General features: G+C 54.7%; 10 protein-coding genes across 10 annotated transcripts; 4 read left to right on the forward strand and 6 right to left on the reverse strand.

The window, feature by feature from the left end:
- Positions 1-618: 618 nt before the first annotated feature.
- Positions 619-1,869, reverse strand: INS49_007784 (uncharacterized protein; the record flags this gene model as incomplete). The annotated part of the gene is made up of 5 exons (XM_043168531.1): positions 619-768; positions 848-1,284; positions 1,357-1,496; positions 1,551-1,610; positions 1,676-1,869. 5 exons carry the CDS (start codon positions 1,867-1,869, stop codon positions 619-621), a joined length of 981 nt encoding a protein of 326 aa, XP_043026211.1.
- Positions 1,870-3,198: 1,329 nt separating this feature from the next.
- Positions 3,199-5,072, forward strand: INS49_007785 (uncharacterized protein; the record flags this gene model as incomplete). The annotated part of the gene is made up of 5 exons (XM_043168532.1): positions 3,199-3,435; positions 3,487-3,566; positions 3,640-3,917; positions 3,970-4,736; positions 4,791-5,072. The coding sequence occupies 5 exons, from the start codon at positions 3,199-3,201 to the stop codon at positions 5,070-5,072; spliced, it is 1,644 nt and encodes a 547-aa protein (XP_043026212.1).
- A 214-nt stretch (positions 5,073-5,286) lies between these two features.
- On the reverse strand, positions 5,287-6,267 carry INS49_007786 (uncharacterized protein; the record flags this gene model as incomplete). The annotated part of the gene is made up of 1 exon (XM_043168533.1): positions 5,287-6,267. One exon carries the CDS (start codon positions 6,265-6,267, stop codon positions 5,287-5,289), a length of 981 nt encoding a protein of 326 aa, XP_043026213.1.
- Positions 6,268-9,432: 3,165 nt separating this feature from the next.
- On the forward strand, positions 9,433-10,392 carry INS49_007787 (uncharacterized protein; the record flags this gene model as incomplete). Its single annotated transcript, XM_043168534.1, has 2 exons — positions 9,433-9,926; positions 10,026-10,392. 2 exons carry the CDS (start codon positions 9,433-9,435, stop codon positions 10,390-10,392), a joined length of 861 nt encoding a protein of 286 aa, XP_043026214.1.
- A 1,411-nt stretch (positions 10,393-11,803) lies between these two features.
- On the reverse strand, positions 11,804-12,976 carry INS49_007788 (uncharacterized protein; the record flags this gene model as incomplete). Its single annotated transcript, XM_043168535.1, has 1 exon — positions 11,804-12,976. The coding sequence occupies one exon, from the start codon at positions 12,974-12,976 to the stop codon at positions 11,804-11,806; it is 1,173 nt and encodes a 390-aa protein (XP_043026215.1).
- A 3,667-nt stretch (positions 12,977-16,643) lies between these two features.
- On the forward strand, positions 16,644-16,872 carry INS49_007789 (uncharacterized protein; the record flags this gene model as incomplete). The annotated part of the gene is made up of 2 exons (XM_043168536.1): positions 16,644-16,749; positions 16,808-16,872. 2 exons carry the CDS (start codon positions 16,644-16,646, stop codon positions 16,870-16,872), a joined length of 171 nt encoding a protein of 56 aa, XP_043026216.1.
- A 1,144-nt stretch (positions 16,873-18,016) lies between these two features.
- On the reverse strand, positions 18,017-20,122 carry INS49_007790 (uncharacterized protein; the record flags this gene model as incomplete). The annotated part of the gene is made up of 6 exons (XM_043168537.1): positions 18,017-18,114; positions 18,179-18,412; positions 18,480-18,603; positions 18,664-18,696; positions 18,759-18,948; positions 19,506-20,122. 6 exons carry the CDS (start codon positions 20,120-20,122, stop codon positions 18,017-18,019), a joined length of 1,296 nt encoding a protein of 431 aa, XP_043026217.1.
- A 963-nt stretch (positions 20,123-21,085) lies between these two features.
- On the reverse strand, positions 21,086-23,022 carry INS49_007791 (uncharacterized protein; the record flags this gene model as incomplete). The annotated part of the gene is made up of 4 exons (XM_043168538.1): positions 21,086-21,372; positions 21,589-22,416; positions 22,501-22,766; positions 22,847-23,022. 4 exons carry the CDS (start codon positions 23,020-23,022, stop codon positions 21,086-21,088), a joined length of 1,557 nt encoding a protein of 518 aa, XP_043026218.1.
- Positions 23,023-23,635: 613 nt separating this feature from the next.
- Positions 23,636-24,863, forward strand: INS49_007792 (uncharacterized protein; the record flags this gene model as incomplete). The annotated part of the gene is made up of 4 exons (XM_043168539.1): positions 23,636-23,861; positions 23,929-23,980; positions 24,010-24,488; positions 24,553-24,863. The coding sequence occupies 4 exons, from the start codon at positions 23,636-23,638 to the stop codon at positions 24,861-24,863; spliced, it is 1,068 nt and encodes a 355-aa protein (XP_043026219.1).
- Positions 24,864-25,252: 389 nt separating this feature from the next.
- On the reverse strand, positions 25,253-26,104 carry INS49_007793 (uncharacterized protein; the record flags this gene model as incomplete). Its single annotated transcript, XM_043168540.1, has 1 exon — positions 25,253-26,104. The coding sequence occupies one exon, from the start codon at positions 26,102-26,104 to the stop codon at positions 25,253-25,255; it is 852 nt and encodes a 283-aa protein (XP_043026220.1).
- Between the last annotated feature and the right edge of the window lie 149 nt (positions 26,105-26,253).

The following is a 26,253-nucleotide window of genomic DNA, read 5'->3' on the forward strand; positions in this document are numbered from 1 at the left end:
CTAGAGCTAGTCCCTGCCGAGCATCCCGAGGCGTGGCGCTCGCCCTCTGCCGGCATAAGACAAGAAATATGGCTGGTTCACTTATTAAAGTCCCGCACACCGTTTTGTGCCACAATCTGGGGGGGAAAGCGCGCTACGGGGTGAGGGACTTGTCCAAGCGCGTGTGCAACCTTTCCAAGACCCGGGGCGGGCGGCCACCTGACTCCCATCTGCACCCCATCGTGTTGCAGCACTAACAAATAGTGAACGGGTTCATCTGAACACTCTTGGGGCAGGGCTGCCGATCGACAGGTGGCATGTCTCATCGTGGATGGGGAACCGAGGCGCACTTGTCTCAATTTTCTGGACCCAGTTGCACGATGTGGCGGTGGAGTTGTGGTTGAGAGCGCGAGTTCCTAGACGAGATGGGCACTTCCCAACTCGGACTATTGCCGATAATATGCTGTTACATTGGGAGACAGCCTGAGACACCGCTAGAATATCATCCACGCGGCGTGACAGTCGGAGTTAGGGGAACGACGCGTAGCACTCCTCTATGGGCTTTCCTTCTACCATCTAACAGTCTATTCTATCCCAAACTCTTGGCCCATATACATGCCGTAGACACGAGAGGGATCATCAGGCCCTCACGCCCACGAGCCTTAGAATTGCCGGTGTCTCCTCCGGCTCCACGAACGGACGCGTCCGATTAGCCTGGTCCGGCGAGCCGTCCGGCCGGCGAGGGACCGCGTTACTGTTCTTGCGATCGACAGGGACCACATTTTGTTGCTGGTAGGACCCAGGTCAGCTCACAATCACACAGATCCTGACGACAAACACCAACGGGGGAGGGACATCCACAACTCACCGGCCAATGCGTCGTACTTTTCCGCTCCTTGAAAACCTCCAGCTTGCGCGCCAGCCCAGCCTCGTCCATGAGCGACCGCGGGCAGTAGCACACATAGGTCGCGAAGCGCACCTGGCTGCCAACAGGGCTCGCGTTCCAGTGGATGAGCCGCGAGTCCCACAGGATGAGGCCGCCCTCGCCCGCGCACACCTTGGCCTCCTCGCACCCGCGCTCGCGGTACCAGTCCGCGTCGGCCGCCGTGAAGTTGTAGCCGTTCTCCTTCTCGCCCGAGTCCTGCGCCGGGCGGAACCCGCCCGTGGCGGCAAAGTGCTCCTCGTGCAGCAGGTGCGACCCCTTGAGGACGCAGAGGCCGCCGTCCTGGGGCCCGTTGGGGGCGAGGTTGGCTATGCCTTGGTATAGCTCGAAGTGGTCGTGTTTGCGGGGGTTCTGGTCCATGTCTGGGTTTGTACGTTGTCTGTCAGTTTCCGTCTCCCGGCATTGTCATGTGAAAAGATTGTGTGTGCGCTTACGAGGCCAGGCGCCTGTTGGCTTGATGTCCGTCCTGCCGGTTTCCTCGTTGATGGGCAAGGTGATGTTGATCCCGTCAAAACTGGCAATCAGGTCGTCGGTGCCCCAGAGCCGGGCGAAGACCTCTAGGATCTTGGGCTGGCTTCATTATTATGGTCAGCCACCAAGCTGTGAAGCAGTCGACCTGCCAACTCACGATCTGATCTTCCACACGAATGCTTCATGTCCTACCGAGTATCGATTATAGAGTCCACCCCTAAGCTTGTCCGTCAGTATGAACTCATAACCCTCCTTCGAGGTTTTATTGGGATCTTGTCTGACGTTACGCTAGAAGGGAGATGCTCTGAAGTCCATGTTGAACGGTCGCCGCGCTTGAATCCATGAGGAAACCTCTCAAGCCAGCTCAGGGCTTCCTCACGGAACTCGGCACAGTCTTCGGCGGATACTCTGTTCGGAAGGACGACGAAGCCGTCTTGTTCCAGCCGAAGCTGCCAGTCAGGACCTGAGCTGCCCATATCTAAGGCTTCAAGATATCTCTGCGATTGAGCAAAGTGGGCGTATACTTCTTGTTGTGAGATGGGCGATCAGGCAAGCAATGGCTGCAAAGCGCCTGTGGAAGAAAGAGAAAGTAAAAGGCTGAATGACCAGCAATCTTAGCTATATATACTCGTCGTAGTGATATGTGACCGGAGCGTTCGAGTGAGTGTCACCGTTGACTGTACCACGCGTCTAATAGGTGGACACGTTAGAGGTGATGAGATCCGGGCCAGAGTGATGAGAGGACGGCCGAGATATCGGTCGCTGATCGGAGCAGTGAAACATGAATCAGTGGCAACCGAACCGGCATTCCACCGGCTTGCCGCGACATATGTTGCTACGCTAGTCGGCCGGCTTTTGCTTGGCTCATGGGAACGGCTTCTTACGTGATGTTGCGGTTCTGCAGGTGATTGGGTTGTCCTCCATTTTGTGTGCAAAGTGGAACCCGTCTTGGCTCTTTGGCCTCCCATCAGTGGACCACCTGATTTCCAATTGTGGCTCTCTCGCTTGCTCGTGTCCAAGTGGAGCTCTCTGCCGCCCCGTTCTCAGTCGCAATAAACCCGAGTTGTTGTGCAACGCGGCTATCGTTGATATTGAAGGAGAATTCTATGTCGTGTGAGTCGGCTGCTGGTCGAAACGGAACCCGAGCCGGCTTCCGTGCGTTAACGCCAAAAACGAGCCGACCGTGGAGTCGGATAGGGCCTCCGAAAGGTCAATCTTCCCGACTTCCAGTCTCTGCCCGACGGCAACATTCGTATGAATCGGCGCGGTTACCCAACTGCTCGGTAGCGGCCGAGGAGGGAACGTTCCATGCAGGTTGCCAATGCATGATAAGCTCTACCCGTCGTCTAAGCTGATCTTCGCCGTCAGAAGACAAGCCTGCTTATCGAAGGAGTGCGGAGTAAGGGAGGGGAATGTGATGGTTTTCTAGCCTGGGCGCTCAATCTTAACCACGAAAACCGGTTGCCGTAAGCCTGTTTACCATGGCGAGAACAGTCACCGCTGTGTGGCTGAATTACCCGACCGGCTGGTAGTGAGTGAGTCTGGCCAGTTTGGCTTTGGCTGCTTCTGCTTCCACCACGTGGACGCAACTTCCTCTGATCCTTCCTTCCGAGGTTGTGCGGGCCAGGGTCGAGCAAGTGAATGCCGAGTAACATCTGAGTTGTGCTTAGTGTCGCCTGAGTTATCAAGCTTATCATTTCTGCATCTCTGCCTCAGCCGTCCCACCTGACCTCCAACCAAGATTGAGGCTTGACAGATCTTTGGATAACAACTCCTACTGACCATTCGAGGTTCCAGCCCCGATCATGGCACAAGCGAAGGACTCGCGAGGGATAGAGATGGTGCAGACCACGAGCCACCAGCACGACGACGTCGACGACATCAAGCCTGCCGCGGGCAAGATCAAGGAAGTACAGGGCGACTCACACTTCTATGAGACCGTGACGGCTGCTCCACTGAGCCCATGGTCCAGGACCAGTGTCCAGCTGTACCTGATCCTCCTCGTCGCCGCACTCAATGCGACGACCTCAGGGTTTGATGGAGTAAGTACCACCGGCTCCAAACTGTTAACTCGTGGCTGACGCAGTGACTAGTCGATCTTCAGCTCCATCAATGCCATGAAACAGTACCAGACGTACTTCCACCACACAGAGCTCGGGTCAAGCACGGGGATGTGAGTTTGGCAACCCGGCTTCCTTGGAGAGGGACACAGAGCCCAGGCGTTTGCCTACTAACGTTTGTAACAGCATCTTCATGATCTATACCATCGGCAACATGGTTGGCTCCTTGTTCACTGGTCCCATTTGCGACTGGTTCGGCCGGCGAGCGGGCATGTCAATCGGATCTCTGCTGATTATGGTTGGAGCGGCGGTGCAAACAGCAGCGAAGAACGACGGCTACCTCCTCGGTGGCCGCTTCGTCCTGGGCTTTGGCGTCTCCATTGGCACGAGTGCTGCCCCGACGTATGCCTTGGAGCTCGCACCTCCTCAGTGGCGGGCTAGAGTCGTTGGCTACTACAACACATGTGAGTGATTCCTGCCGTAAAGGTTCATGCAGCCTGCTGACCACCACTTGAGTCTTCTACACCGGTTCCATACTCGCAACAGGCGTCGCATACGCCTGCAACAAAGCCGATGGAGAGCTAGCCTTCCGCCTCCCACTGGCCCTCCAGCTCGTCCCACCATTCTTCATCATGGCAGGGTGCCTCCTCATCCCAGAGTCGCCCCGCTGGCTGACGATGTGGGGCAAGCGAGAGAAGGCAGCCCAGATCCTCGCCAAGTACCACGGCGGCGGCGACCCGGAGCACCCGGTGGTGAAGCTGGAGCTGCACGAGTTCGAGCAGGGCATCGAGCGGCAGAAGTCGTCGGGCATCTTCAACTTCTGGCCCCTCGTCAGCACGCACAACGCGCGCTGGCGGTTCCTGATGATGGCCTTCATGTCCGTGTTCGCGCAGCTCTCGGGCAACTCGGTGCTCACGTACTACCTCCCGTCCATGTACACCCTCCTCGGCGTGACCTCGACGGAGCGCCGCCTCCTTCTGACCTTTATGAACTCGATCGTCTCTTGCGCCGGGGCCGTCGCCGGCTCGGCGACCAACGACAGCATCGGCAGGCGGACCAAGCTCTGGGTTGGCAGCATCGTGTTGGCCGGGCTGTTTGCCGGCGTGACTGGGTTCTCGAGCCGCTTTGAGAACAAGGCGAACCCCGGGCCTGCACTCAGTAATGGCGGGGTGGCGTTCATATTCTTGTTTGGTTGTGCGTATTCGTTTGTCTACACCCCGTTGACGGCCACGTATTGCGCTGAGGTGTTGAACAACCCCATGCGGGCAAAGGGTATGGGAATTGTAAGTCTTGTCTCCCTCGCCTTGAGCTGAACTCGGTGTCTAATTAAAATACAGCACGTAATCCTGTCCAACTGCGCGAACCTCTACAACACCTACGTCACCGCCGTTGCACTCGAAGCCATCGACTGGCACTACTACTTCGTCTTTGTCGGGCTGAACCTGGTCTACAGCCTGGTGTGGTTCATGTTCGGCGTCGAGACCCGCGGCCGCACCCTCGAGGAGCTGGACGCGGTGTTCGAGGCCAAGTGGCCGCCCCGGGCGGCGCTGAGGAAGACGGTCATGGTCAAGAAACAAGACGGACACCTGGAGGGCCTGTCCACGGAGGATCATGCATGACTATGAACTATCATTATCCTCGTAGGTGGTTGTGTATGTATGGTAATTGCGCGCAATCTAAAGGGTTGCTCCTCTTGTGGGCGACTGACTAATGCCCCGTTTTCTATCCCGATCGCTAAACCCCGGGCGCTCATCCTGCTTTTCACGGGCATGCTACCTTGTGGGTACACTGTGGATGGTAGTAGAAGCCATGATGACACACACTTGTGAGCTCCTAGTAGTTCCTCGCCGGGTCAAACTTGTCGTGGTGCTGGACCGTCCTCCAGCTCGAGATCTCCTCGTCGTCCAGGATGCTCCCGTTCTGCTCCTTCTTGCGGCGGAAGCAGCCCCTGTTCTTCTTGAATATGACGAACAGGATGCCGAGCACGACCACTCCGCCCACCGGGGCGGCGATGGCGATCGTGGTCGTCCTCACGTTGGACTGGCTGGATGTCTTCGCGATGGCGCCGTCGTTGTCCTCCTGCTGGAGGCTGGCTGCCGAGGCCGACGGGGTGTCGGCTGCGTCGCTGGCCGAGGGCGTGCTGCTCAGGGTTGATGAGAGCAGCGTGGTGGGCAGCGGCGTGGCGGGGTTGAGCACCGCTGGTGTTGACGCTATGGAGCTTACTGATGATGAGAGCTCGGTGGGCACCGCGGCGGGTGGCAGTGACGCGGTGCCAGTAGATGAGATCAGGGATGAGATGGACTCAAGCAGTGAAGTAGATGCTGGGGGTGTTGGGGTCTGGACCACCGGAGTCGTGGGTGTGTTCACCGCTGCTGCGGATGTCTCAGGGAGGGCCGTGGATTGCTGCTGGTTTCCGGCAGCGGCACTGCTCGTGGGTGCCGTCGTCTCAGCAACGTCCGAGGTAGGCGTCGTTGAGGTTGGTAAGGGTGACGCTGATGTTGAAGACGAAGTTGGAGCCTCAGCACCGTTGCCATTATTGCCACCTCCCTGGCCACCCTGACCACCTTGCTTCCCATCACCATCGTTCCCGTTCTGTCCTTGACCCTGGTTCTGGCCTTTACCATCATTTCCACCCGGATCTGCAGCGTTGTTTGTGGATCCATCTCCTTGGTTGTTGTTGTTGTTGTCGCCGTTGTTGTCCGATGAGTTTGGTGGTGGTGGTAGTGGTGGCCGCGCATTTTGGCCGCCTCCCAAGAGACCGCCGACCCCGTTCACCAGCCCACCCACGAGTCCTCCGTTTCCGTTGTCAGACATGTTGTTGATTAGGTACTCTCCAGGAGACTCGTAAGTGTAGATGTTTTAAAACAGATAAGGAGAAAAACAGACCAGCTGCATAAGAGTCGATGTAGAGAAGTGAAAGTCGAAAGAAGTTCGATATAAATTAGGTGACTTGAGTTTGCACTAGAAGACTGGCGCCCGGTGACATGTTAAAGGCCCTGATATTCTTAGCCGTCGATCCAGGACCCTGGTCGTCGCTCTTTTGGGCCTGATAGACGACAGTGTGCAGTGATCATGGCTGGACATGGTTAGCTGCAGGAGGCTTGCAATGCGGCTGGGGTTCTTGACTGCGCATTCTGACACACCAACGCTGCCACGATGCCCGTGGAGATCCCAAAAATACACAGTGCCAGTCTGTGCCATTGTGTGCCGGATTTCGCCACCGACATGCACAGCAGCGTGGCCGTGTTCCATTTCCCATGTCTATCGGCACGTCAGAACTTGGCAGGAGAAAGGGTTCCGCCCCGGATTTAGACCGTGTGTGGTGTGAGGCAGATCGTCAGGGGCAAGCGCCGACTCACGTTAAGCTCCAACCTTGCAGTCCTGTGGTGCACCACCACGTAGCCCTGCCCACTTGCCAGACTTGCACGGCATATGGAGGACGGCGGCATATGGAGGGGGGCACATCGGAGACAGCATTGGCTTCACAATCCTGCGTACGGAAAAGATGCGGGGGGCCACGTTCTGCAAGGCACAGGACCGCACCGGCAAGTTGGAGGCCCCGTCCCAGCAAAGCCAGCCGTAGGGCAGACGTGCTGGGCTGTAGCCGCCTTTTCGAGTCTCGATAGGGTGGGGCCAAGAAAATCAAGCTTGTTTTGACACCTCGGGGCCAGTATCAAAAGCCCGGATGGCGTGGATCAACCCGCCAGGGGCCAATAAAGTGCGGCTCTTGGCCGTCCCGAAACCCTGATCCAGGGGCTGGGCTGAATCTGAAACACCACAACACCCGTCTGACGTCTGACCACAACGTCGAGTGGGACCAAAACTCACGTGGGATCCAGTGGAGGCCCCCGATTTTGGTGCCGACTATCCATCTCTCGCCCAACTTGATAAGCAGTGATTGCAACCATCGTTCGTCTCAAGGCCAGACGCTCTCAGACGCGAACGTCCGTTCAAAAGCTGTGGTCAAACTTTGGGATGCAGCAAAAGGGCACGACTTCTATCGCACATTGACCCTTCCAGAGTGTCACGGCAGTAACGGCTCGGAATGGCCTCAAAAGGTTTGCAGCACATAGTCGGCAGTCTGCCTTGAGTCTTGGCAGCTGAAACTTTGAAACCGGCAACAGACCAATGTTCAAGACGACGATCTTTCTCGTAGGCATTGCTGTTGCTAGAGCTTAAGATCAGCATACTCCCAACCAAAAGAGAAGATAGTTGTCCCACCAAAGCATGTGCTGCGCATCACCTCTACGCCTCGCCCAACCGGACTTCAGTGTTTCCCGCCCAATGCACTCTCTCAACGTCGGCATTGCCGGCTCATCGTAAGGCCTCCAGGCTCCAGCTATAGCCAAGGTTCCACACGGCCCAAGCTCACTGGATCGGTCGTTCATCTGACAACCCGCGTCATCGTCGCTGGAGAGGCATGAAGTAGTATCAAGCATGCCCGTGTTGTCCGCCCACCATCCGATTTTACATAACCACCCAGAATTGGACGCAGGAGTCAATCGAATCCAGTACCAGAGCACCCATCCATCGTGGGGACGAGATCGCATTTAGCTGCGTCTCCGACCCGTCCGCAAGCGGCAGCTCCTCCGTGTTTGGGCAGCATATTAATAGCCATCCACGTCATTCGCGGCAGTTTTACGAGTATCATCTCTCGCTTTAGAGCAGTGGAGACGCAGTTTCTGTCCATGATTTGTTGCTGACGTAGAGCAGCAAATGATCAGTTCGGGCGCCGCCAGTCTCGGTCCATTAACGAGGATGGAAGGCGTCGTTTGGCTCTGTTCGGCATTGTTCTATCCTTGCTCGGCACGGGGCAGGTTCACACCTAGGAGCTCCCTCTATGACGTATAAAATGGTTGTATAGATCATGGCTATCGCTAAGCATGCCTAAAACTGTCGTAAAACACAGTGTCTCTTGCCCCATAAACACAATCATTGTCGGTCCGACTTGGCCTTGGAGCCCAATCCATATGACTAGTCTATAAGATCTCTCGAACTTGGATTAACTGGCCCTCCTTTTCATTCTGGGATAGTAATTTATCGCTCAAAATCCCGTGTGCTTAAGCCACAAAAGGGCTGCTTGCAGTTCTGGCGACATTCCGCCTGAAGGGCTGCCAGAGGGAGCACAAACAGTGCACGAGACCGAATATAGTCAAATTAGGTTAATATCTACAAAGTCTCAGTGAGTGAGGTAGACACCCTCTAGTGTCTAATTATACCAAATAGCGCTAGTCCCAGTTTGGCCATTGAAGCAGTTCCCATCTTTCCAGGCCCTTGGGCCTTTCGGGTGTCGAATCCTCTGCTTCACAGTAACAGGGAAATCAAAGCTTAGCATCGGCTTGCTAGGACCTACGAAGGGAGAGTTCCGAGGCTCAATGGCCTTCAGAGTCTTTCCACGCGGTAGAATACAGCCTAAGGATCCGTAAAAGGGTGGCATCATCGTAGAAAAGGTCTGAAAAGTCACAGCATCTACAATGGCCGCGGGATTCGCGCTGCGTTGTCCAACCCCTGTCCCCGCCTCCGCTCCGGAACTTGTGGAGTGGCCTGTCAAACGCGGGCTAATTCATGTGAGAAGTCTCGTCACCTAAGCCTCTAACATGCAGCTGGATCGCCTGTCAGCCGTGAAATCTCGTTTCTGTGTAGTCAGTCAGCTTCGGGCGGCGCCTGAATTCCCCCGACCATCCGTTCCCAGTCAGCCTCTGAGCCTATGACAGATCTCATCACATTGCTGATTTCATCAGCCAGTCTTTTAGACACAACGCCAGTTCATATGTCTATAGTTTTCGGGCAAAAGAAAGCTTGCAACAGCGGCTGTCTAAGACTGGGATCGCCTCAAATCCAGAGCATACCTTGACGTCCAGTATCTACCAATTCCACAACTGCTTACAAGCTTTTCGACTTGGGGGCAATATAGAAAGTGCCTAAGGATAAATACGAATCAAACGGTACTAGTACAGTAGAAGTGAGGAACCAATCACCATGGGCAGCCAACCCTGTTTCCTGTACAGGCAGCTGGCCTTCCACCCCAAGCCCGTACCCGACAAGACCCGCGTCGACGGCCAAACAGCACTCGTGACAGGCGCAGGAACCATCGGCAGCCTGGGCCACGAGGCGGCCAAGGAGATGGCGGCGCACGGGCTGTCGCGGCTCATCGTCGCCGCGCGCACCGTCGCCAAGGCCGAGGCGGCGCGGCAGGACACCGTCAAGGGCAACAGCGGGGTGCACGTCGAGGTGTGGGAGCTGGACTACGAGTCGTGGCCGAGCATCCAGGCCTTTGCGCGGCAGGCGGCGCAGCTGGACCGGCTTGGCATCGTGGTGCTGTCGGCCGGCGTCAAGCTCCTCGAGTACAAGAGGTCGGGGACGGGGCATGAGGCGCACGTGCAGGTCAACCACCTAGGCACGGCCCTGCTTTCGCTCGCGCTGCTGGAGCCCCTACAGCGGACGGCGCAACGACTCGGCTCGCCGACTAAGATGTATGTGAGCCCAAAACGGCTTCCCCGGCATCTCAAGATTTGAGTCTCCTCCTGTTTGAAGGGTATAATATTGGCCAGTCCCCCTTTCGCCCTCCGCAGGGCCATAGTCACCTCCGAGGTTCATTTTTGGACCAAATTCGAAGAGCACAAGGCGCCCAACATCATCGACCGCATGGACGGCCCGGACTCGTTCAAGCAGAACAGCATGGACCGCTACAACGCCAGCAAGCTCCTGAACCAGCTTTGGCTGCGCGAGCTGGACGCCAGGACAGACGGGTCCGTAATCATCAACGGTGTCAATCCGGGCCTGTGTGCCAGCTCGCTGCATCGCTCGCACTCGGGCATCGCGGTTTTCAACAAGGTGTTTGCGTGGTCCTCTCAAGAGGGCGGGCATGCTTTGGCGGACACTGCGCTGCAGCACGCGGAACGAGGGGCTTATATTAGTGAGCAGGTTATAAAGCAGTGAGTCGAAATCTGTTATTTGCATCCTGGGTGGGCTAAGAGGGTGCTGACCAAAATGGCCTTCTTCCAGACCGTCTCCATTTGTCCTTTCCCCAGACAGCGAGTGCGCTCAGAAAAACGTGTGGAGAGAAACATTGAGATACTCCAGTCAGTAGTTCCTGGTATGAAACTCAAAGAAGGACTTGCTGGGGACAAGTGAGTTAGTGACCAATCAGGAGAGAATTCCCATAGATGTAATTTTTAACGCTGGGGGAGAGGTCAACGGAGGGAAGGAGGTACTTGATGATGCCACTTTGGGTGAAGCAGGGTATTCGTACGGCGTGATCTGGAGAAGCGAAGCGTTTTGATACGGTGATAGAGGGTGGCGGCAACTTGCTGAGTGAGCATTAGGAGGCGATCGCATGTGTTGTGTCTTGAACATCTAGACTGTGCCCAGGAGAAGAATAAGAAGATAGAGAAGAGGATATCTAGATTAAGACTTTGTTGGAATTTCAAAAGGCTCTATATATAAAACAAGAATGAGGAAGTAGTTCTAAGTGGGCTATTCTGAATACTAATTATACCTTTTCTACACTTTGTGTCTTTCCTGCTCCTGTAACTACCCTTACTATGCTCTTATACCCTCTGTGTCTCTTCCCTCTACTTCTCCACCCTCCGTATACATTTATTATGCCCTGTAACCCTCGTGTATAGTTCATATTTTGAACTGCTCCCAGAAATCAGCTGTTAACAACTTGGAATTGTTACAAAGCATCCCTAACAGGGGAAATCGTTTCTAACAGGAGCGGTGCTGGTACCGTGCTGGCACGGCTCAAGTACTTTTCAAATATACCACAGACGGACGGTATTGCTCGAGCGCTTATAGTGTGATCAAAGCTGCTGTGTCCGGTTGTGGATCGGGGACGGTGTCTTGGAGCTCGACCTTTTCCAGCAGATCAAGAATGTTCGAGACGCCGCCAAGTCTTTGGGTTCTGCGCAATTGAAGGGATGCAATCATCTGATCCCGGTACTGATTCGCAATTTTCGGTTTGTAATCCTGAGGAGCCATGAGCCATACTTTATTTATGAAGTCGTAAGCCTGGCGTACCGTCCTTCCCTGTGGTGGTCTCAGAGTGCCAATTGCTTCGAATTGACCCGGTGCCGTTGATTGGAGAGCGACGGCGACATCAAACACGCCGCCAGTAATCCCACTGTCGGGCGGATAAGAGAATCTGAAAAGTCCTTGAATACATCGCTGTCGGGAAAGGCCAGACCTGAAAATGCCAGACTTCGAATCCCACAAATCTCAAAGATACACCCCAGACACGATAAAGCTACCTGTGCCTCTTAGAATTTTCTCGGGGACGGCGAAGCTAGGGAGAGAAAGAGACTGGTCTTGCTTCACGAAGAGAGTTTTGACTTGGCCTCCTTGCCGATCATGCGTTCCGACAATATCGGACCTCATCTCCGTGCATTCTTGCGAACTGGTCCCCCCACAGCCGCCGCAGTGATATTGTTGGACTGTAGTCACGAATCCACTCCCGGCCGAGATAATCCACCCTACTTATTTCAGCAGAGCAGTTGAGAACCGCCACGAAATCATCTGCAGAATCTTCCTTTGTGCTGCCGTCTGATTTCGAAGGTTGGAGATATAGCTGAACCATGAGCCCCCGATTGGTCATACTCCACGGAGTGCTGATTTCGGGTTGATACCAGTCTGACATAGGATACATACTCGGTGCATCTCGAAAATATGCCGGAGATTCGGCTAATAGTCCCGATGCTCGGATGTTGTCTTTGCTTCCAGGCGGTGTTGACCAGGCGGATATGGTCTGATCATCTGTGGCCTGAAGGATCTCGTTTTGAAGACGGATAAAAGAACGAACTCCGCCTTCCCCATACAGTAAAGGCATACTCACACTGAAAAGCCCCATCAAGCAATATGCCATATCTTCCTTGCGCGTTGTTTTCCTCTTGGATGCCCATCTCATACGATTGGCAACGCTGACCTCTTGCGTGGCAATGTCGCCAGATAGCACGCCAATGTCGATGCCAGTTGCTTCTGCCAGAGTGCGAATTATATGGTCTTCGCTACTCCTCCCAATGAATGACCAATCGCTTGAGTAAAATAATACCGATGAAGGAGCTATCAGCTCTTGAAAGGTCCAGCCGCACGCGATCCAGCGACTATCTTGGATCAGTCGCCCCAACGATTCGTCGCCTGACTTCTGAAGCTCTTTGTCGCCCAGTCTTGCGTCTGACAGGTAGACATAGCATATCTCTGAGCCCTGATACCATCTGTACATGGAATTGATGGCTTCGGAAAGCTCTGCGCTGCTGGTTTTGTCGATGTAGCAAGTGTCGATCCAAATCCAATCATGTCCCTCGGACGCAGCGAGATTTGCGGCGTGAAGCACCTTTCGAAGGCCTTGCTTCGCCTTGAGAAGATCGATCCGACTGGCGGTGGATAGCAATTCTGCCCCGAAGCCTTGCATCTCTTGCAACGTGACCTCGTCCTTATCCCAGGTGTGGGACAAGATCGCATATGGCGGTATCTCATCTTCGCGTATTGATACCACTTTAAGACTCTGCGTGGATATCAGTCTCATGTCCACGCGTGCAACAAGTGATGTTTGAGAGGAGTGGTTGTCAAGTCGTTGCGGCTGTCAGGAACAGATCGGGAGGATTTGCACCGCAACGATAGCCACTGTACTGATTCTACAATGCATGTAAGTTTTATTTAAGTTTTCTTTCTTTTCTTTTGGACGGGCAAATCTTTGGCCTGCTGCTCATTCTTCCACTTCAAGGTGTGGTCCGGGTATACGATCTCGAGTTGTTTGGCCTTGTATTTGGGATCTTCCCCTAGCTTGAAGCTTCTGTAACACATCTTGGGTAGTCGCAAGCAAAGGCATGGGGCCTCACTTCATGCTGCCACTATCACCGGATTGAAGTACAGTTGTTCACTGCCAGCCACTAAAGCTCATGATGCCAACATCAAAAGGGTCCCGTAGACCAGACAAAAAGCCTAAGATACAGATGTTCAGGGTTTGGGACATAAAGTAGTGACAAGTTTTAATCATGTCCTTTCTGGCAGCTGGCAGCCTGTTCACAATCGCGACTGGGAAAATGAAAAGGACATTTACTTTCCGCGGAAATTCCCCCCTCTAATCAGCAACTTCGAGCCAGGTCATAACAGTATAGATGAGTAGCGTTTGTGGCGATCCCAGTTTGGATTGGTTAGACGCGCAATGGCGTGGAGTAGGTCGTATCCATATGCCCTCAGCGTTAGAGACGTTCACACGCGGTGGATCTACGGTAGCCTAGAGTTCTTCTACCGAAGTCTTCGGCCACTAGGATTTGTTGGCCGGCGTTGAACTTCGGGTCAAGAAGGCCTTTGAAATGATATTATGCTCTCACAAGACCTATATTACACGAAGTCTCGGGGACAACGGCCTCCCTGCCCGCCCGCCGTCTCACGACCATCATCGAGCAACAGAATTAAGCTATCTCAAAGACCTCATTCGTAGCCTGCACGAAGCGGCGGGATTCTTGGAAGGGAGAGTCCCGGAGGCGAGATAGATTCAGCTATTGAGTGAGTTTAGATGTTTCAACAACAAAAGACACACCTTAAAGATAATCTAGAATCGCCATTCCAGGGAGTCAGCGTACGCCCACCCAGCTTCTACAGTACGCCCACCCAGCTTCCAGCGTTGGCCCACCCAGTACAAGGAAATTGGTTGCATGCGCTATAAAATATTAGTACTGCGGGGTTATTAATAAAGCATAGCTATAGCTATCTCAGAGGGGTCCCATAGCTACCCTAGAGGGGTCCCATAGCTACCCCTCTATTTGCAACTTAAAAGTTACTTCTACCCTCTGCCGCCCTCTGCCGCCCTTTGCGGCCCTCTGCGCCCTCTGCGCCCTCTAAGCGCTCTACGGCCCTTTGGGCGCTCTGCAGCCCTCTGGGCGCTCTGGGGGCTCTGGGGGCTCTGGGCGCTCTGCAGCCCTCTAGGCGCTCTGGGGGCTCTGGGCGCTCTGGGGCCCTCTGGGCGCTCTGGGGCCCTCTGGGGGCTCTGGGGGCTCTGGGGGCTCTGGGGGCTCTGGGGGCTCTGGGGGCTCTGGGGGCTCTGGGCGCTTTGGGCGCTCTGGGCGCTCTGGGCGCTCTGGGGCCCTCTGGGCTTTTTAGGCTTGTATTTTTAAAGTATTGCTTAAATTGGAAAATAGCTACCCTGGCTTATTAAAAACCCCGCAGTACTTGCATTTTAATGCGGATGCAGCTAATTTTCCTTGTACTGGGTGGGCCAACGCTGGAAGCTGGGTGGGCGTACTGTAGAAGCTGGGTGGGCGTACGCTGACTCCATTCCAGGGCAATCGGAAGATTTCTTAACCTTCCCAGGAAAGTATCAAATCGGTATCATCGACACATAGTGTGGCTATGTAGTCTCGTTTATCAAGTTCTTGAACAATGGTCACGCCTGAAATGTACGCAACACTAAGCTCGGGGTCCAATATCTATATGAATTTGGTGCTAAACACTAGATCACGGTGCAAAACCCAAGTCCATTGATCTCTTAGCTTCAGCAGGTGCTGTATACTGGAATGCGTCATGTTGATCAGGAGTTTGCTGTTTCAGCATGGTACAGTAGTATAAAATGGGTAAACATGAAAGCGAACGCGAGTCCTAATCTACATTTACGATGGTAGGAATATTCAGTAAGCCAAGTCGTTGTGATAGAGACTACCAAGACTCCAAGACCAACCCGTCGCGGTTAGCAAAAGAAACGCCCCTGTTGAATAGCCATAGTGAAACGCGCCTAGCTATTGGCGCAACGCTTTGCGGGCGCAATCCGGCTCAGCCTCATTTCAAACTTTCCAAGCGCCATAATCAACTGTGATGAGATCTATAAATTGCTCGGAAAGGTACTACCCAGATCATCCCGTGGCAATGCTCAGCTGCAGTCATGGTGATGTGCCATCCCATGTAGCGCGCTGCTGATCGTGTGATGCACAACGCCCAGCCAGTACTGCTCGCAAGGTATACCGCGAAGAATTAACACAAATGCGATTTACTTGACGGTATCTTCTCGTATTTGTGACGAGGTCCCCGACATGTTAGGATGGTGGCTTCGGTGTGGCACTCTGCAGCCTTTGCAACTTTCCGGCCCGCAGCCTTTAGATAGTTTCGGCGGTCCGGCACTTGCCTGGTGTGCCTGGCGCTAATAATAAGACTGCCGGTGAGATCGACGAGCTGCAGTTCCCGAGCTACCGGCATGAGCCGCACACTTGCCAGGGATGCAGCTGCCGTAAATCCGTAATAAAATGCCCATCCTGCTTCTGAGGACGTCCTGAAGTAGTGAGCACCATAGCATGCATTCTTGGTAGTTTCATATGGGCTCTATGTAAATCCGACCATGCAAACTGGCCCCTGGAATTGGATACCTCTTTTAGAGAGGGTCCTGCCCAGAGCAGACCCTGATGCATTCATTCACAGTCTGCGACCGAAGTTCTGACAAGTCAAGTCATCATGCCAGGGCCGGTTAACCCCGGTCTGTTCTGACCTTTCCCTGCTTTATACTCTTCCCATTGTGGTCGTCTGTCCCCATCTGGAGTGTTACGGGGTAGACGGGGCAAAACCCAGGCCGCGTACGGGCCCATCCACGGGGCCGCGAACATGGTGAGATACCAACTTTGGACGTCGGGCCAGCCCGGGGCCTGATGCGACAAGTCGAAGTGGGGGCGGGCAGGGGTTATATGCTTATGGAGGTAGTTCTCGGCGCGCATGCCGAGTAGAGTAAGCGGCTATCAGTCAAAAAGGGAAAGAAATGGAAGAGATAACAGCCCAGAGGCCTGGCCTTTGTTGCAGACCAGTGGGGCTGCAGGATGAGCATGAAACATATACACACGAGCCATGAAACCCGAAATGGGTTGATATGGCTTCATTTCTGGGCGCCCGCCGCCCAGGTCGGAAACAGTCTCTGACACTGGCTGCTTGGCCGTCAGCTGATCATGAGTCGAGCCCGCCGCCGACGGGGGCGCGTCTAACTAGGGGCTTCTGAGTCCGGGGCTTTTTCGCCCTCCTCTGTGGGATGCAGCTCTCTCTCCGGAAAAAGAATTAAGGATGTCGTTTATTATTTGATCGGCGGCGAGCCCATTCTTTCTTAATCCTCCTCCCGTCAATCGTGCATGTGCTCGGAACCTTGCTGCCAATCTACACGTTCGCACCCTTCTATCTAGTATGCCAAGCCGGCTAGCATCCTACGCACCCAACTAATAATAATGCCTGCCATCGACACTCGCGTCATCCGCCAGGAGCTGGGAGAGCACCTCAACTATTTCGTGGCAAGATCAGTAGATCATCGTGTCCTAGAAACACTTGCAGTCGGTGAGTTCTATTCCTATATACTTCGGTGTCCCATCTCGCTGGCTAATCCTTTCTCCAGTCTTCACAATCGTCTTTGGTGTGGGCGGCTATATGTACTACGCCATCAAGGTCCAGAGCAAATAGACGAGGCAGCCCGGGCTGGAACACATATACACATTGTCGATGAACTCTGCCACACGGGTTGGAAGGCCTTGATGTTACCCAACGGCAAGCCCAATATAATGGGACACAAGACTCCACACGCACAGCCAAAGCGATAATGGATGCGACCTGCAGGGCATGGACCGCAGAGCCTTAATGAACGCAGAACATCCGGCGTGCGAAAGATTCACGGGTGCGCTCACCGACAGGTCACAGGTGGCCATTTGAATTACATATACATCAGCACTAGAAGAGATACCCCAGATCGAGTTAGAAGCCGCACGGCACAGACACATGCAGGGAAGGCGGTTGAAGAGGGAAGGTCCTGACAGGAGACACAGCCTGTCTCTCGGCTTGACGATCGGTCCAGGAGAGACTGTTGAGATGTCCAGTCATCAAGGAACATCAGAAGCCACCTTCGGGAGAGGTTCGCTTGCATATAGACACACGCAGCGTAAGAGGAGGCCCCTTGGCACAGACTAGGGTCCAAAGTAGATACTCTTAGCCTAAACTCGAGGATTAAAGTTCGCAAGCAAAGATGATTCCCATAATGAGTGACAAGCTGGAGAACATTAGATCACAGTTCATTTCACGGCCATTGCTACGTTCACTATCTGAGGCCAAAGCCTACACAATAGTGGGAGCCGTGGCAGCCCTGATGATGGGTCTACGGGGAGCACAATCCGGTGCTTGATATTCCACCCATATAATGATTACGTCTTGACATGTGAGCACCAGCGTCTTCCACTCTGTGTGCAACATCCATCACCAGATACAGCGAGGCAAAGAGTCTACAAGTAGACGAGTCAGAAACTCTCCGACCGGTTTGAAGGCTTGAGATCAAGACATTAATGCGAGAAGACATCAAGTTGTGGATATTGCGGGAAGCATCGTTTCTTAGGGCTTGCAGTTTCACATGAATAGTGAGCCGCAGAAAGGAAGTATTTTGGCTGAGCCTTGACCACTGGACATCTCAACTAACTTGACGTATAGCAAAGCATCGACTTGTAATCCACCGCATAACTCATCCACGAGATGATCGACCAAAAAAGCCATTGTGTTACTGCCCAAATGCAGATCTGATTCCGACGCGGCTTGGCTCCTTCTAGCATGTGAGCTCAACTTCCTAGAAACCCAGGCAACTATTGTCGCAATGTCCGTTCGAGCTGCAAGGCTGGGGATTCCAGGGGCCAGAGTCCTTTACGGCGAGAACAACCCAGGGGTCTGAAGTCAAGTCAAGGGTTAGTTACAGTCGTGCGGATTGAGGCCAATTCAGGTCATGACTTACAGTCCATGTCTTCACACATCTTCATGAGCAAGATGTCGAACTGGCGAGAGGCGATGGAAGAAACCTGGTCGAGGCCCGAGGTGTTCGTGTGGAAGTCGCGCAGGATCATGATGTCCCAAGGGTGCGCAGTGCAGGTCGAGCAGGGCCCAGCCAGCACACGTGCCTTGGAAGGCCGGCCTGAAAGAAGACCCCAGGTGACGCCTGGCGCGATGTTCCCGGTGATGGTGACGTTGACTGGTTTGCAAAGGTTAGCCACTAATCTCGAGACCCTGAGGGAGGAAGAGCGAGGAAGCTTAATTACCCATCATCGACTCCCAATCGCGTGCGGGAAGGTGGACAGGGGGCTTGGCCCCGCCATTAAATCCAGCGCCGACCTCAGAGATCATGCCACGAAGAGCCTTGTCGTTCTCGACGGTCCAGTGGGTCTGGAGGTTGTGAGCAACAGTGGGAGACCAAATTCAGGTGGGGGCGAGAGGGGTGCATACTGTCTTGAACGGCTGGTCCTTGAGCTTGTGGTGCTGGATCTGCTGTCAGCTTTCTCATTGAATTCGAGGTTCTCGTTTGAAAAGTTCTGACATACAACATGCTTCAAGTATGACTGCTGTCCAATGTCGATCCAGGGAACGGGGTCGGCATTGATGAGAGCGAGGTCTCTGTCGTCAACCTGGGTGCCCCTGAACCACTGGCTGGGGTCATCGCGGAGGAGCTTGTGGCCTGTAACCCACTTTGGGGCAGCGTAGTGGGGTCCAGGATGTCGGTAGTGCCATACTCTTGCTGGAGGGCCTCGAGCAAGGCGCGCATGTGAGGAGGAGGGTCTCTGGAAGGCATTTTCGACTGACGACCCGAGGTTGAAAGAAGAGTTTGATGGGTTTGTACGGAAATGGTCAAAAAGACAAGGTGGAGACGAAGTGACGTTGGGAAAGTCGAGCTCAAAGTCGAGGTCGAGATCGAGATTCAAGGTTAAGTCACGCTGCTGCCTGGTAAGCACTTCGAGCTTCCTTCAGTTGAAAGTCTGCCCCAAAGAGAGAAGGCACGCCCATATCAGACTCACAGCGGGAGCGGGAAGGAGCCTGGAAGCTGTGGTTGGGGATGGCTCATCGGGGAAAGAGCGCACGCAAGGTGAGTTGGCTGAGTTCAGGCAGGACCCTCGCCCAGATTCGAGTTACATCACAGTCATGCCCAGGGGCTGGCCATCAGACTCCGCGGTGCTTTTGAACAATAACCAAGGCTCGTAATTTGATCGGCGAAGGGCTACTCCGTCAGCGGCACAGTGTCGTCATTGTTCTCGATAACCACGTCCACCCGACAAGAATGCCTATTGACATACTTGTTGGTGTACACCCCAATCTCATCATACCTCCTGAACGCCTCCTCCTCCGTCTCCACGATGCCCTTATCGAGGTACTGTCTCGCCCCTCGCTCGCGCGCCACATCGGGCATCACGAAGACGAACCACCTCTCATCGACCAGGCTGCCGATCTTCCGCCACGGCTGCGCGTTCGCCAGTACGTATGTCCCCTTGATGATGACGACCTGCGTGCCGGGCAGGATGACCTGCCCATCCGGGACCGTCTCCCGCGTGTGCTCGTCGAACCCTGGTAGGTGAACGTCCTCTCCCGGCCTACTCTCCCGCAGGTCCTGCACCATGTGCAGCACTGCGTCGCCGTCCAGCGTGTCGATCGCCCCTCGCTGGTTCAGCTGCTCCTCTGATAGCTCTGCGCGCGGCCTCAGGAACCCCTCGAGCGTGACAATCTGGCACTTGAGACCCTGCTCCTCCACCCTGTCGCGCACATGCCCTGCGATGGTGGACTTTCCGCTGCCGAGCCCGCCGGCTATGGCGACGAGGCACCGGCGCCGCTGTTTGTTCTCGCCGTCGTTGAGGAATGAGTTGTGGTAGTGCATGACCACCATGTCCGCGAGATACTGGTACGGTCCCAGACGCATCGTGCATGTATGCAGCCGAGGGTATTGTGACGGGATATGCTCAATCCGACGGGTTATGTCGGTAGAATGTGCTCAATTGGCTGTCCTGTTATGGGTTGTTGGGATAAGCAATGAGATCCATGGCTTGGGCGCCTCGTTATGGGGGTCTGAATCAGTCTGCAGGCCGATTCTTGCTGAGCGAGCCCTGTTTTACAATCCTTGCGTCAGTATCCACATCGTGCGGCTCGAGAACCTCACGGGCGCGAATGACTGGGGAAATGTGAGCTGATGATCTGTGACCTCGGGGTAAAATGACGCAGCACCGACGTTAGACGCCTGCAACGTTGATCTTGACCATGGAAAACAATGCTTGACGGGATGAAATGCTCGTGCTCCAAATCAACACCAACAAATCCTCTTGTTTTGTACGGGGTGTTTGATATGGCCTAGACACCGGCTGCCTGCCCTCTCCCGAGGCCAAGATTCAAGGGCTCGGGTCAGAACTCCGACTTCGCTCGGTATTGACGTCGGAACAGAGGAGATCAGCAGTGCTTCATGCATCGTGTGTCGTCGGGTGTTAGAGAACACAGACAACAGCAATTTTTGCGGCATCTCGGACATCGCCCTCAACATTTCTATCTCCAGCTAGGGCGATACGACATTCAGGGAGGAGATACCATCTTTGAGAAAATTGTATTAAAAATTGTATTAAAATGGGTATCAGCAGTGATTCATAATCTGCAAGAAAGTAGGCGAGCATGCCTCACGGCGGTGCCCAAAAACGCGTTCGAGCTCTTTTTGCCCTTGCTGGAGATGTTTTCACAAGCCTGAGCCTCTTTCGAGTGCAGTGTCTGTGGCGTGGGACTTCAGGCTCCCGTCCACATACCCCCGGCATCTCTGCTTCTTTGCTGTCCGGGCGCCCTTCATCCCAGTTGCCATCAAGCCGATCTTCAAGCTCCTCTTCAGCGTCATGGTAACGAATAATCATACATTTTGCGACTGTAGACTGAGTTCTGCACGTTTGGCGGGCGCTCTCTTCTCCTCTTCCGAACTGTCGACCGTGACATCGTCGCTCTCAGCTGTATTCAGCATTTCCGCATGTGCTTCCAGCACAAATGGTGAAGTGCCACGCTGTCTCGCCGTAGGGAAGATCGTGTGCAGAAGCCAGTGCATGGCCAAGGCGACAAAGAACCCGTAGAAATAGGAGATCTGGTATAAACGGTCCCATCCATTTCCAGACGAAAGCCCTTGTATGGCGCGTGCGAAACCGGCTACATAATGGGTTAATGTGGCGATCTTTGGTAGCCAAAAGAGAACTTGGGCGATTGATATTGCCAGAGAGGATAGTAAGTAAACACTTACGCAGTAGAGGCGCCATTCCTAGTACCCAGGCCAAGAAGCATCTCCAATTATCCATGGCTGTACCAATATGTGCTGCGACTGTTTCCCATATACATATCGCCAATGTGATACTGACCTCGTCGAACAAAGAAAGTAGTCGGAGACGACAATGCCAGTCATTGGACTGAGAAATATGCTCCAGCCGCTCAGCACAGTGATAAATGTCCCTGGGTTGGTCACATAGTTCCAAGGGCAAATCGCTATTGCGATCACCGTCAGGACGTAGCAGCCTCGTCGGATATTGATCCACTTCGGGCAGAGAGCCGCCATATCCATTCCTGTCGAGATCCCGTTCAGCATCTGGCACAGCGCAAGCTGATCGACCAAGAAGCCAAGGCCAGCAAAGAAAGTGCCCGCCCTTGCTGCAGGTGACATCGAGTGAGACTGCACCGTCAACAGGAGTTCGAATGGGTTCCAGATGTACTCTCCATAGATGGAAGCCGCTGCGCTGGTGATAATGATGCCACACACAGACGTCAGCACGATGAATATAGGCGCGCAGATGAACTGTCCAAATAGTGCGGCATTGGGCGTCCTGGCATACCGCGTCCAGTCGGACTGGCCCAGGCAACCGCTGGCCTGTGAGCCCACGATGGACTGCAGGCCGAACACGGCGGCCCAACTGAGAGTGGAGCCGGAGCCCGTCGCCGGCGTGGACATGAGAATGCCTGCCCCGCCGGCCGCGTGGACGGACCAGCCTACCATTCCGAACATGGTCGCCGTGATCATGACGAAGACTATCCGAAAGGGGAGCTGCAGCTTCTCGGGCGGGATCATGGGGAGGGGCAGGAAGATGACGATGAAGACGAAGAAGGAGATCAGGCTGGCGGTGTCGACGTTGGCTGACGCTGGGAGCGTGTTCGCTAGGTCGCGGAACTTGGGTCCGATGATTGCCCTGAGGATTATCTTGACCGCTGAAGAGGGTCAGCTAAGAATCGGGTAATTGACAAGAGGAGGCGCTCAATCATGGGGTGATAGCAACGGTATCACTGGCTTACCTTGTCCGCCCCAATATGCCTGTATACCCATCCAGACGCATGCAGTCACAATGCGGTTAAGCACTGGCCAGAAACCACCTCTCATGCCCCAAGAAGCTCGCGAGAGCACGGTGAATCCCAGGTAAAGATGACTCCCGGGCCATCCTGCGAGCACGGCGACAAGAGCAGAGATCAAAGCGACTCCGACCATGCAGCCTATGGCCTGAGGCGCACTCAAGCCCAGAGACAATAATGTCGAGCCGGCCGTCCATGCCGTCGTGTTGATGCTGAATCACAGTTGGTTGGTGAGCACGGATGCGCCGCAGAATGGCGACTTGGGGAGGCCGTTTCCAGCTGACTCACGTACCCGCAGATGACCCAGTACCCTGCGAAACCTTGCCATGTCCAAGTCCTCCTGTCCTCGGGGATCGGGATCAGGTCGCGGTTGCACCAGAACGTGTTGCGGTAGTTGGCGTCCTCATCGACTGGGCACTCGAGCCGCTTTGCCCAGTACGACGCGCGGGACTCTATGTCGCCGGGCATCACGGATGTCTTGCTGGTGCAGGTCATCACCATCGACAGTTGAAGAGCAAAGAGGTTGGGGAAATGTCAGGTCATTGCTTCCGATGCAACAGAGGATAATAAGAACCCGGCAGTGGCGCTAATGTGCTGGCAATGCCATCCAACATCCTCGACCTCTCCCCGCCTCGGATGATTTACTATCTCACGGCGAGTTGGCCTGCAAATGCCCGTAGTCTTATGTGTCGACCGATAAGCTCGCGACCAATGTAGGCAGCGGCGACCATTTCTCCTCTAAGTATGTTGCCCGTACCAAAGATAACATCCTCACTCGGGGCCGTCCGACAATCTCCAAGATCGGCAACGCAAGACGGCGGCAACCATGTGGAATCTCCATTTGCCCCCGCGCCCTATTGGTGCCAAGCTCCAGTCCGGCATAACGTAAGGTAGTTTGATCCCCTCCCTCCACGCCTCCACGTCACCTAGCGTGCTACACGGTATCGACACACATGTGCGCAGTCCCAGTTCAAGAGCCGGTCAGGAAGCGGATATCCTGACGCCCCAGAGGGCGCACAACATTTCATTGTACGCAACTAAGGAACAGGACGCAATTAGCAAGCTCACCGGAGCATGAAACATGGCTGCGTCACTGCCAGTAATAGACTTCAGCAGGTGGCTGAAGGGCTCACCAGAGGAAAAGAAAGCAGTCGCAAAGGACCTCGCCGAAGCCTGCCGGAGCGTCGGTTTTGTCTATATCGTCAACCACGGCGTCACCCCAGAGCTCCTCGACGAAGCCTTTAGCTGGTCGAAGAAACTGTTTGATCTGCCGGAGGAGAAGAAGATGCTGGCACCTCACCCCCCAGGTAAGGTTTTCGGTGCTTTTTCGGGCCGTTTTCTTTCAGTGATGCGTATCTGCTCACCTATTTTTAGGTCCCAACGTCCACCGAGGCTACTCCTGGCCAGGCCTCGAGAAGGTCTCGCAGTACATCCACAAGGACGACGCGGACTCAGACACGAGGACGCCGAGCTCCGCAAGGTGCAGGACTGCAAGGAGTCCTATGAGATCGGAAGCGAGACGTTCGCCCAGCAGCCCAACCAGTGGCTACCTGAGGAGGTTCTCCCGGGTTTCCGGGAGTTCACGACGGGTTTCTACTGGTCCTGCCATGACACCGCAAAGGAGCTCCTGCGAGCCATGGCTATGGGCATAGGGCTGGACGACCCGGATTACTTGTTGAAATTCCACAGCGGCGAGAACAACCAGCTGCGGCTCTTGCACTACCCACCTGTTGAGACCGAGAAGCTCTCGAGTAACGCGATGGCGAGGATGCCGGCGCATTCAGACTGGGGCTCGATCACGATGCTATTCCAGGACGACTGCGGGGGGTTGCAGGTCGAGCACCCAAAGAAGCCAGGCGAGTTCGTGGATGCCACGCCTATGAAAGGAGCGCTGGTCATGAACGTCGGAGACCTCCTCATGCGGTGGAGCAACGGTGAGTGGCACGCGGATGCAGAGACTCGGTTTCCCTTGTTCAATCGGCTGATTCCTCCTGCCAGACTACCTGAAGTCGACACTCCATCGTGTAACGCTCCCACCTGTGATGAAGGAGCAACCCGAGGGTGGCAAAGGCCTGACGAGGGCTCGTTATTCAATCCCGTACTTTGTCAGCCCAGACCCAGAATCCGTCATCGAGTGCCTCCCTGCCTGCGCCAGTGGCCAAAACCCGGCGAAGTACCCACCGGTATTGCAGGACGACTACAGGAAGCTGCGGGCGAAGCTGCAGTACTCGGATAAAGCTGACACATCAGCAAAGCCGGTCACTGTGTCTTGGTTCCCATACCTTGCAAAAAGAGGAGCTGGTCAATGAGAGAATGGAGACGGAAGCCTGGTCCTCAGCAAATGCTAGACACGGCCATCATGAAAGGCGCGTTGATCTTGCGCTCCAGAGCCTGCAAATCAACAATTAATTTGCGCCATCCGGGTCATTATTGTTCGGCACTTAAACAGGCAGGGCCGGGAACGATGCCCGCTTTCGTCTTCATCAGTCACCGGAACACCAGGACGGTGAAGAAGCTGAGGCACTTTCTGCGTCCCAGTAACCACCATACTAGGAATAGCCATCTATAGCAGGCATCCTACGTAACCGCAACGTTGATCCTAGGATAGCAGAGGACTTTCGATGTGGTGTTGTATAGGCTCTCAAGAGTCGACCTCTCTTCAGTGTGCCTGAATATTCTCTGTAATTATCTCCCTCCTTCACGATGGCGCATGGACTCCCTTGCGCATGGCATCGAGCGCCGTTGTTGCCGCATCCTGAACGACTCCCCGCTTCCCCTGTTGTAACTCCCTCAAACGCCCTTCCCACGATGACCATCGGCCCAGACTCAATACCTGGTCCGAAGACGCTTCCCAGAGATCTCGCGAAGGGGTCATGGATGACGTTGTAACATGTGGCCTCAATGCCCAGCTCTCCTCTCCATTCTCCGCCCCCTGCCGGAACCGCTGGCCGCAGATGACAAGCCACCTTGTCGCAGCTGGGACCTCGAAATCAAGCAGCGCGTTACTGCTCTCCAGAGCGTCCGCAACGACTTCATATCCCCAATCAATCGGAATACCGCCGAGGCCAGCTGTGAGCAACCGCGCCTCAATCTCTGCCTTTCTAACGTGTGTGTCTCGTAGCGCGCGACGCGCCGGGCCATTGGTCGCCGCGGCGGTCCTTCTCCAGCTCCCAGATTGATATGAATCGGACCACAGGTTGCCGAATCCCGGGAGACCTCTCCAAAGCTTCTCACAGGGCCGTCTGCTCCCGTCGATAGCCGTGAAATCGGGCTCTGGGAGGTTCTCGATTGCTTTGAGCAATTCTAATAATGAATCCGTGTGTTCTGCTGGTAGATCTAGGAGAGAGTCCATCAGGAACCCCCAGAGGCGGGGAAGGTCCTCTCCGGGGTTGTCCGCAGTCACGACGGGGTGGGTAATGGCTCGAGCAGCTTCGGCTACGGTCCTCTTTTGGCGCAGGTAGTATTTCATTGCCTGTGCCTCTTTCGGGTGGCATCCATCCTCGACAGCGCCGTCCGGGGCGAGCTTGGAAGAAAACCAACCGTCGGACATGATCGTTCGTAATGACCTTGAATCGTGTGCAGAGGAGCGGTAGAGCCTATGACAAGGTCTCTGAGGTCGGATTACAGTTCTGGGTAGTTCTGGGTACGGTGGTGTTCGGGCCAGTACTGAAGATGGGTGGGTCTGTAATGTTGATGGGT

The sequence above is a fragment of the Diaporthe citri genome (genome assembly GCF_014595645.1).
Source record: "Diaporthe citri strain NFHF-8-4 chromosome Unknown scaffold_3, whole genome shotgun sequence".
In the NCBI taxonomy this organism is placed as follows: domain Eukaryota; kingdom Fungi; phylum Ascomycota; class Sordariomycetes; order Diaporthales; family Diaporthaceae; genus Diaporthe; species Diaporthe citri.